Here is an 11,224-nt window from a genome sequence, read left to right as displayed (position 1 = left end):
ACGAGGATACCCCTGGAGCACCACCTCTACGGCTGGGTAGTCTTTGAAGAGGAGCCATTTTATCTTGAGACCTGCAATCAAACCACAAGACGATTGGTTGAGCTAACTGAACTATCCAGCTACGAGTGACACCAGGATAATAACACACCATGATAAAACTAATTAGCAAGTTATGGGTGACGACCGGAATGAGAAACCCCACTGCACCCGAACCAACAAGTCATCAAGTACACTTTGGAGCATTACGTGTTGTTGAACACAAATTACTCGAAAACCCTTACCAACAAGAATGTAGCAAACTAATTCAATTCCCAAGAAGCCCCAATTGCAAGAGGACTAAACTGTATCACGACTCAAGTCGTTTGAATTAACCAAGGGGTAGTGGTCCCATAAATGTTTTCAGAACCAAATGGAAAAGGAACCCTTGTACCACATTTCACAAACCAACACTAGACAATTAAAAGAAATCCCAACAAGGTCTAGGGACTGTGGTGCCACTGAGGGAAGGACAACGACCAGTTCAAAAGAGGGGTTGAACCCTGAATTATGTAAGAATAACACAAAGAACATTAACACCTATGTGAAACCACAGACACTTCATAGAAGAACTTATAACCCAACAATCAAAAGTTATTGAACACAATGATAACAAGTGTTGAAACATGAAAGGGTGCAACCCTACCATATTTGCCTAAAGAAACAACAATGTACACAAACCTCCCGTCACTGTAACACAGTGAACTGCTAACCATTCACTAAAACATTAGTGTTGCACCTAGAGTTCAATAACTACATAACCACCTCCTCTTCGCCACCGTGAAACCTGGGCAAAACTTATATAAATAGTTGCAGATGTAAGGTATCCAATACCAGGGAAGAATCACACTCTCAACAATTCCCATAACATCAGCCAAGTGTACTAGCGCACCAAATCTCAACCATCCCAAGACATTGTATTATCGTGGACCCATTAATGAACCTTCTCCGACTGTCAGAGTAATTCCTTACTGCCTCCAATCCGCCCATTGCCTTGCAATAAATTCGAAAGGACTTGGCTAGTTGGCTCCCGTAAAGTGAAACAAAGAAATGTCACTCGCGACCCATGCAGAGCCAAGTATGGGGCCATGCTCTACCTCCAAAAGCCGCCACCACAATCGATATGCTACGTGTCCGCCCAGTAAAAGATGAGAGGGATATTGCCAAATTCAACGGTCCCGGAGGTTATGGATTTACTAATAAATGCACTGCCGCTATCAGTCATCCAGCGACCGTTGAAATAATTGCGCAGACGTAACGGTGGAATAGAGCGCATTAGCATAAAAGAGGAAGGATGGAGGCAGTTTCCCGCCTTCAGCTCGTGGGAAACACGGTAGTGAACGAATAAAGATGATGGAATGCATTGATACGTTTCTGTAATTGCGTTTAAAATTTGATAATGAAGTTTAGTTTTTTTTTTCAATTATGAAATGTACACGTCAATCAACCTAATAACATTACTTTATATCATTGATGTATATTATCACATATATCATTGATATATATTATCACATATATTTTTATAACTTTCAAATTAGGAAAAGTTTTATTTTTCTAAATGATATAACATAAATTTTTGGTCGGCGTTTTTATTATCAGGACTAGATGAAGACGCAGATTATGACAAAGGTTTATGTAAAGACTATAAACTAACCAATCTGGTTTATTATCAGGGCTAGATTATGACAAAGGTTTATGTAGAGACCATAACTAACCAATGTGGTTCATTATCAAGACTTGATGAAAATAAAGATACAAGCTACGACAAAGGCTTATATAAAAACTATAATTCCAAGTAACAGCTATTTTTGAAAAATAATATTTAAATTATAATATTAATTTAAATTTATAAAAATTAAAATCATTTAAAATATATCAATAATTTAAAATACTATAATTTCTTTTGCCAAAATATTTTCGTATTTGTCATTCTTTCGCCAAAATATATTCCTTGCTTGATTGTGCATCTGCGAATAAATCAAAAAGCAAAAAGCAAAAAGCGATAAGATATGTAAGGTTCAAAAGCATAATAAATATATGTCTCGCACTACCAAAATACGAGTATTTTGACATCGGTCGATAATGTCAACATCTACACTGTTAAATGTACATTCTGTTATCATCAGTAAAGACGAAACAAGCAGAATTTCAAATGACATACGGTGCAAACTTTGAACGAGAGGAATGTGTGAACAGTAAAACACGTAGAATTTCAAATGACATACAACGCAAACTTTGAATGAGAGGAAAGTGTGAACAGTAGGATAGGCTCCAAGTGGTTGAACATAACAGTTCTGAAGACTCATAATACGCCCATTGATTGTATGTTTGGCTGGATTCTGCACGGTACAGTGTATAAGCAAGACAGCTTCTAGATCAATATGGCCATTAATCATTCCATCCCTATCTATAAATGCCCATGCACCTACATTGGCCGGACGGTGTATCTGGGTTCTCAACTAGAGGCCTTGCAGAGCATTCGCAATGATAGGATCGAGCTCAAGCAATTTTCTCCCAGTTGGGTTTTGAATGAGCCTCATGTTCTGAATTCGGTTTCCTGCTTGAAGTTGCTAGTTTCGCTCTGTGATAGATTTGGTGTCATAACTGCTGCTTCTTTAGGGATTTTCCCCATTTGGGTTGCGTCCAGAAGTATCCTCTTGGCTTTATGCCAACTGGGCTTGGCTACGATTGTTGGTGGTCCTAACTTGGGTTCTGTTTAGATTGGCAAAATGGTGGACAAAAACATGTCAGATTTCGCCGACTGTTGGTTTGCTATGGGAGTACTGGTTCTGATGGTTGTGTCAACGAATGCATTTTTGGTGGATCTGACTTTGGTGGAAGATGCAGTGGCCAAAGGAGCTGGTAAGTACCATTTTCTCTTGTTTATGGGTATATATTTTTATTTTAAATTTAAGCCCCTGTTTCACTGTCAGTGTTTGTTTTGGTTTCATGAAAAGTGGTTCAGTAAATTTCCGAGCTTAGAAAATTTTTGTAAGAGGCACACATTTTGAAATTGAAAGTATCAATTTTTTTTGGGTTCAAGCATCATAAAAAGGGCTCTGCAATAGTCTAATTTTGATTCTGGTTGGCAAAGTTCAGTGTTCAAAAGTAACTTCATGCTATTGAGTACAGACAATTTTATGGTGGCATAAGTACCTACAATTTTAATGTGGCATTGAAAGTTCCTAGAGGTTACAGATGAATTTCAATCATTATGATCTGTACAGTTGCGATCTCCACTCACCTTCTTCAAAAAGATACAAAAAAGTTATAACAAAAACTTCTTAATCCGTGGTTGTGTATCTGAAGAAATGACAGACTTTACTCTCTAATTCAAACAGCATGAGCAAGTGTAAAAGAAATCAGAAACAGCCTAAAAGGTTTGCTTCCTTTGGCTAACATTGTATATAGTTGAGTAGCAGTACATTGTAGTGGACTTTAGGCATCTGTGGAGGCCATTGATGGCCAATGTTGTATGTCTGTACCTGCCCTGACACTTATATGATCATGAGACTAGGCCTCAAAGGAATCGACATATTGGAGCTGATGATATCAGACATCGTTTAATCTCATTCTTCACTACTTGATGCCCTCGTTGTCTGTAATCATATATGTGAGTTTTTGCTTATTCTTTCCAGTTAAGTTAAGAGTTGTTGAAACCTTTTAAAGGCGCTCTGTTTTGCATTTTAGTGGATAAGCTTTGCGTTTGATAGCAAATCCCCAAACATCATATGAAGAGACTGAGCTTCTAATCAGGATTTTTCAAGTGTTTGCATACTGATAGTTTCTGAATTGTATAAGTGTTTACATAGTGATAGTTCCCGGTCGATTCGATGTTTTGTTTATCTGACAGAAGCAAGGAACCAGTATGTTTTTCTTAAAGCATTCTCGAGTCTATTAGCCCTATGATTTTGACCTTCGTTTGCTTGAGCGTACTCTCACATCCCTTATCTTTGCCATGAACTAACCTCATTGCCATGAAGTGCCCCCTCTTGACAGGTTAAGCACTCATACAAGTTCATGCAAGCCTTAAGGTATAGGTTAGTCCAGAGCTGTTAATGTGCAAATTGATTTTATATGCATTCTTCATGGGACAGTACATATATGGTTTCGAGTACACTTTTTTCATTAGCAATTACTCGATAGTACATAGAGTAGGGCTCACAGTAACCACTATCTCTTCACAATATAGCAGGACTCTTGCATCTTACAATTATCCATCGTCAAGCAGACACGCCTCACTCTACTAAACTATATTCTTCATTTATAACTTAGTTTGGATTTCTTATACCCAAACATTTGTAGTTTAATCCCCTCAAAGTTCAGACAAAAGAGCAAATGAGATTAGATTTTCTTTTCCTAGGCACTTGCATGTCCTTAATTTTCCTTTTCTTGTTGCAATGTTCAAAATTTTTGTGTATTTGAGTTAGGGAGTGATAGAACTAGTGTCTACATTTTTAATCTGTGAATGTCGCAGTGATTGTGAATCAATAGAATCGTAAAAGAAATGGGTTTAGCTTGTAAGTTTGTAACTGTTTTTTTTTTACATAATTTCTGAGCATCTTCTTATAAATGAGATATATAAACTTATTCAAGTTCCATATTTTTCATGCAGTTTGTTTAGATGGAAGCCCACCAGGCTACCATCTTAGCAAGGGATTTGGATCTGGAGTAAATAACTGGCTTGTTCACTTTGAGGCAAGATTTTACATCAGTGACTAATATGCATGCCCTGCATTTGATCATGTTTCTGTTTATTTATAGCCAGTAATTTTGCTTTATTCAAAAGGGAAAAAAAGGAGGTAACATTATATGAGCATGATGTTTTATTTGGATTCAGGGGGATCATGGTGCAACAACATTACAACATGTTCTGCACGGACGAAAACTCGCCTGGGTTCATCTAAATACATGAGTAAACAAGTACAGTTCTCGGGCCTCTTAGGTAACAGCAAAGCAAAAAATCCAGGTATTTATTCTTCATTCCTGTGTTTTTAACTCAAATTCTTATTAGAAACCCTTTATCAATGCAAAGAAGAGTTATCTATTGAAACACTTCCTCATTATCAATTATTATTGAATGGCTGTTTCCTATATCTCAAGGAGTGACATTTTCTACAGTAAGTTCTTCAGGCCGATTGGCTGTGACCTGTAAAGTAAATTCAGAAACCAAGAAATTATCTTTTGTATTCTATTCACCTCATTTGGATAATATGATATGTATATGATGTTTGATAACCTATCCCGTATAATTATCGGCCCAAAACTTTCAGCACTGATCCAGAGCCTTTGATTGTTATTCACTTAGCCGTTGGCTGATTGTTAAAGTAAACTCAGAAACAATGAATTTATCTTTTCATTCTGCCCACTTCATTTTGATAATATGACATGTACATGATGTTGGATAATTTATCCAATATAATTGTCTTCCCAAAACTTCCAGGACTAATCCACAACCTTCGACTGGTATATTCTTATGATAATATATAGTGATTTTTAAAGATTATAACATTGAGTAGAAAGCAGTAGAATCATGTACCGAACTTTCCTTCAGCCGTCGGAATTCAGTGACATAGGAAATCAAAGTTCTAATCGATTTGGAAATTTGATTAATTTTTTGAGGAACCAAATGGATTAAGAGGCAAAACCCTTGAGACATCATTCTACCATAGATAGAATTTGGATCACAGGTGAACTCTGCTTCAGTCAGAAATTTCTGTCAGATTTTGCCAGAAATCTGTCCAGAAAAATAGTCCTTTTGCTACAAAATTAACTGACTCCAATATGGCATAGACATTCCTGGATCTTTATGTTGATGGGATGAATACGAATATCCAACATATAAGCATGTGTAAAGATTGAGATCTAAAGCTTTAAACAAGATAGCATTGTCTCATAAAGGTTTTCATGATAAAGCTTATATCATCGTATACCTGTACCAGCTAGCCTGCAAATTCTGATTGGATTAGTTCATTAACAGACAAGGAATCTGTCTTCAAATGCATACTTACTAACTTAGACTTTGCTTGCCTTGGCAGAACTGGAAAAAATTAGAAGTTATTAAGATTGTTTTTTAGATCTAAGGGAATTGGTATTTGGTCGAGATTACCTAGGTGAGATCCAAGTTTGAATCCAACTGGCTGCCACAATAAACTCTAGACTAGTGTCAACAGTCAACAACTAACAAGAAACTCATAACTCAACCTAGGATTGAAATGGTCCTTAATGGGGGTTCCTACCCTTGCCAATTTGACAATTTGTTCTTTTCCATTATGGACCTTATTCATTAACTCGTGATATCTTCTTATATCCCATCTAAATGTGCATTTGCACCTTCTTCCTATGACTTTGTAACTGGCCACTCCTTAATCTTTTAGACGAAAGAATCTGCAGTGCAGTATATACAAATAAATTTTGTTAAATATATTATGTGACCTTTAAGGTGTTCAGCTTTCCCTTTCATCAATACGTTCTGTGTCTGCCATAAAAATAAACATGTCTCTACTAATGAACTTGATCTGTGCTGTTCAACAGATTTCTATAATTGGAACCGAGTAAAGGTCCGATATTGTGATGGCGCATCATTTACTGGAGATGTGGAGGCAGTAAATCCGGTGGGTGATATGGAAAAAGTCAATTTATGTATATAAAAACTATTTTGGTTTTCTTAAAAATGGTTGAAGGTGGTATGCCACTGAATTTGTTTATCTTTGTAGCTGTATGAATCAGAATTCCCATTTTAGTCCATTATAGTCTTGCACAAGCTATTATGACTTGCTATAGGTTCATGTTCAAATTAATCTTGGACAAATTGCATTTCTCTCTAGCTATGCATCATATTCATTGTTCAACAACCTCCAAGGTAGAAGTTCCCACAATTTTTATATATTTTAGTTTTTCCTGCATTGATTAATACATAGATTCTTCAAAATGGATCAGGTCGATAAACTCTATTTTAGGGGGCAAAGGGTGTTTAAAGCTGTCATTGATGATCTCACGGCAAAGGGAATGATTAATGCTCAGCAGGTTATCTTGTCTCTCTATGGTTATCTTTGTTTGTGCTGGTTGTATTGTATAGCAGTAAAGTTTTTCATTTTCAAGAAGGCTTTTATTCTGATCTTCTGTCAAGTTTGTCAAGGAAATTTTTCTGTGAAACATAGCATCACAATGCAGCTTCAAGGTGGTACTGATGTTTAAGCAATGTTGGCAATAGGCATTGATTTCTGGTTGCTCAGCTGGGGGTTTAACTTCAATTCTTCATTGTGATAATTTTCGGGCACTTATGCCAAAGACTACCAAGGTCAAGTGTTTAGGAGATGCTGGATTTTTCATTGATGTGTATGTCCTGACTCCTCATTGCATCATTCATTCATGTTAAACAGTTATATCCATCGGCACATAATTCTTAATATATTATATGTATATTTTTATCATGCAACACCCTAAGCTATGTATTGAGAATTCTCGTAGGAGAAATATATCTCCAATCTGTTGTATATTTTTATATCTTCTTCGGTAATTGAAATCTAATGCTATATTCATGATTTTCACTTTTTCCTAATGTCTTTGGCATAGAGTTAAAAATGCAACATATACTTGTGAGCTTGTTGGGTATAGCACCCTTCTGATGTTAAGTTCATTTGTTCATTGACCAGGAAGGATGTTTCCGGAGCATACCACATAAGGTCTTTTTACAATGAAGTGGCAACATTGCAGGTATTTGTTTCAATGTTCTAAGATATTTTGTTCTGTAATTGGTCTGTGTCATCTTCTTGAATCGGGTTCAATCATTGAGGTTATTATTATTTTCTCTATCTCAACAGACCTATTTTAATATAGGTGCAGTATAAACAATGCTGTATTTTTTTTCCTACCAAGGGGCTTTAGTGCTAGGAAAAATAATTGTTCTATACTAGGACAGACTGCAATTTGGCCGTACTAATTTTTTGCATTCCAAATGAATTCTGTTTATATTGCAGCAATCAGTCAAGAATTTACCATCAGCTTGTACCGAAAAACTAGGTACACAGGTATGAAGAAAAGTTACAGCTTTCCTATCGTAGGTGATCTTTATATTGCAGTTTTGTTCTTACTTGGACAAATCTATTTTCCCGTCGTCCTGTTACTAATAATGGGACAAAACAAAATTGCAGTGCTTCTTTCCACAGTACTTGTTGCCCTACATACAGACACCACTTTTTTTATTGAATGCGGGATATGATTCATGGCAGGTAACTGTTTTGTTCTAGGTTTAGAGGCTGCTATTTTTCTGGACTATCAGTGTAGCAATCTGCATGCAGATATTGAATTATTTTTTGACTTTGTCGCTGACATTGTCCGCAGATTAAGAACAGTGTGGCACCAGGTGTAGCAGACCCTCATGGTCTTTGGCACAACTGCAAGCTAGATATAAAGAAATGCAGTCCAAGCCAGTTGGAAACAATGCAAGGTGAAGCCTCAATATTATTTTTTTCGGCCCAGCCTCTTTCTCCTTCGCATTTAGGTAGCAGTTAGCACTAAGATATAATTAAATTTTAGAGTCTCAATTCCTCATCTAAATAATGAGAATTCTTTATGAACAGAGATTTGAATCTCTATTGACAAGACAAACATTTTGTATAAAAATATTTTCTCAGCAATCAAAATATGTGGTCAAATTAAAAAATTGAGGAGAGAACACAAGTCATTTTCTTGTTTTATGAAAGTTCCATTTATATTTTCTGTGTGCAAGATACACCATGTATTCTTGTGTTATTGCTTGTGGCAATCAAGTAGGAAGGTTATGAATGCAAACCTAAGTGTATTACTCGGCGGCACTAATAGAGTTATACATGGAAGATTCAATGGTTTCTTTAAGCCTAGAAGACAATACTTCTTTCCGTGCTCTTAGAATGACATTAAGTTAAACATTGTACTGTCATGACTTAGTAGTTTTTATTTTGTATCTTTACAGGTTTCAGGATTGAAATGCTTAACGCATTGAAAGTATTTCAGAGCTCTGCATCAGGAGGCATGTTCATCAACTCATGCTATGCACATTGTCAATCTGAAATGCAGGAGACTTGGCTTGCAGATGACTCTCCAAGATTAAATGGATTGGTAGGTTCAATTACTATATGACTTAATGTTTTATTCACTTATCTCTTAGAAACTATTTCTTAAAACACTTTAATATTTTAGCCACAGCGAGAATTGTTGATGCTTAATAAGCATGGTGTTAGGTTTGAGCCCTGAGATTCCCTAGAGCAAAGGAAAATATGATTGAATTATGCAATGGTAATGCTAACAAAACTAATCAAGAAAAATGGTAGGCGCCTTGTAAACATATGTTAATGTTTGAGCCATGAGCTTCCCAGCTAAAAAAACTTAAAAATGACAATAACTATTTGTATTTCTCTGTTTATATACAATGTATAATTCTTACAAAATTTATGCAAGGTTTGCTCCTGACGTAGCTGAATCGTTTTCATGAATGCATTGCAGAGCATTGCAGAGGCAGTAGGAAATTGGTACTTTGGTAAAGCTGTTGTTAAGGAAACTGACTGTGCATACCCATGTGATTCCACTTGTCACAACCGTGTTTTCACACCGAAAGAATATTGATGGAATGCGGTTATCTCTGATCTTTCCGGATATGCAAAATTATATGATGTAAAAGAATCATATCCATCTCAAGTGTAGTTCATTGATTAACAGTCAACCAAAGATTATTTTGTTATCCTTCACTTGTTATATTATTTATCAGAAGTTAAGAGATAAGGCTCTGGCAAGACATCTAATGATGTAAGAAAGGTTCATTAGTTTATTTGCAATGAAGTACTTATCCATTTTAAATTTATTCCTTTGCAACAATTTTCTCAGACAACTTATCACAATCTTATTCCTTTTATCTGGGCTCAAGTTTTAACAAGGCTTTACAAGGCTTTGCGCTCTGAACGATTCTGCAGATTTGAGTTATATCGAAATTGTTTCCTTTGTGGTCACATATTTGAATGAGAACGTCATAATTTCCATTTCACTTGTGCAAATCTTTAATGTTCAGTGAACATTCTGTCATAATTTCATTTTGCTTGGTGATCACGGCATCTTGCATTGTCAATGAACAGCCTGACCTAATTTTGTATTTTGCTGGATGGTGAAATATATTTAATATTTAGTTCAGTGGTAGTTCAATTCAATTGGTAACGTCTGTGAAAATAAATCTTATGTGTGAGGAGGTTCGATGTTCAAACTCTCCAATTCAATTTCAAATTTTTGTGTGAAGAGGTTGGATGTTCAAACTCTCCAATCTTATGTGTGAGGAGGTTAGATGTTCAAACTCTCTCCAATCTTATGTGTGAGGAGGTTAGATGTTCAAACTCTCCAATTCAATTTCAAATTTTTGTGTGAAGAGGTTCGATGTTCAAACTCTCCAATTCAATTGTATGAAGATGTTTGATGTTCAAACTCTCCAATTCAATTGTATGAAGATGTTTGATGTTCAAACTCTCCAATTCACCTGTGTGAGTTCGATGTTCAAATCCTCCAATCCAACACAGGCAAAGGTTATAGTAGTCGCAGTTGAAATAGACCTGTGTCAAATAAAACCACACAGTTGTTGCCAATTCTTCTTGATACAATACAAAAATAATAATAAAAAATCACCCAATTGCCAATTCCTCTTCATACAATACAAAGATAAAATAAAAAATTAAATTTGATGAATGGTATTTCATCATTTTTGTTTTACCCGTCATTTATATATTTTGATTTGTTTTACCAGTCAGCTATATATTTTGATTCTCCTATGAGCATTATATCATAATGCCCCTTTTTCTTGATCAATCTTTTTTCGGTCAGCGAAAAAAGACCTTATATTATACTTGGAGATCATAAAAAAATGTACAAAATTCTTATCTGGTCTTAAACACGAGGTTACAACTCACTGGAATTCTGACCACCTTGAGTAACTTGGCCATAAAACTAAGAACAATTCTTTGAAATTCAAGATTATCGCTCCAGATTTTGGTGATAGCCTGCGAATATGCGCTTGATCTCAATTCCTGGAGGAAGGGCCAGCAGGGTTCAGGTTGGGGTTGGGTTTTGCAATGACTGGCAGGGTTGAGAAGACGAGTATATGAATACAAGAGATGGGGTTGGGTTTTGCAATGACTGGCAGGGTTGAGAAGACGAGTATATGAATACAAGT

General features: G+C 35.9%; 1 protein-coding gene across 1 annotated transcript; it reads left to right on the top strand.

Annotated features, from left to right (window-relative positions):
* Window positions 1-2,403: 2,403 nt before the first annotated feature.
* On the top strand, window positions 2,404-9,874 carry LOC149254467 (pectin acetylesterase 8-like). Its single transcript, XM_089460172.1, has 12 exons — window positions 2,404-2,898; window positions 4,652-4,735; window positions 4,877-5,005; window positions 6,571-6,650; window positions 6,976-7,062; window positions 7,250-7,374; window positions 7,692-7,752; window positions 8,016-8,066; window positions 8,190-8,267; window positions 8,380-8,485; window positions 8,990-9,135; window positions 9,520-9,874. The coding sequence occupies exons 1-12, from the start codon at window positions 2,766-2,768 to the stop codon at window positions 9,637-9,639; spliced, it is 1,200 nt and encodes a 399-aa protein (XP_089316298.1). The 5' UTR covers window positions 2,404-2,765; the 3' UTR covers window positions 9,640-9,874.
* Window positions 9,875-11,224: the final 1,350 nt, after the last annotated feature.

The sequence above is a fragment of the Pinus tabuliformis genome, chromosome 7 (assembly GCF_031772625.1).
Source record: "Pinus tabuliformis cultivar Carrire ecotype Pingquan chromosome 7, CPIR1, whole genome shotgun sequence".
Classification (NCBI taxonomy): Eukaryota; Viridiplantae; Streptophyta; class Pinopsida; order Pinales; family Pinaceae; genus Pinus; species Pinus tabuliformis.
This window is presented reverse-complemented; position numbering and strand designations above follow the sequence as displayed.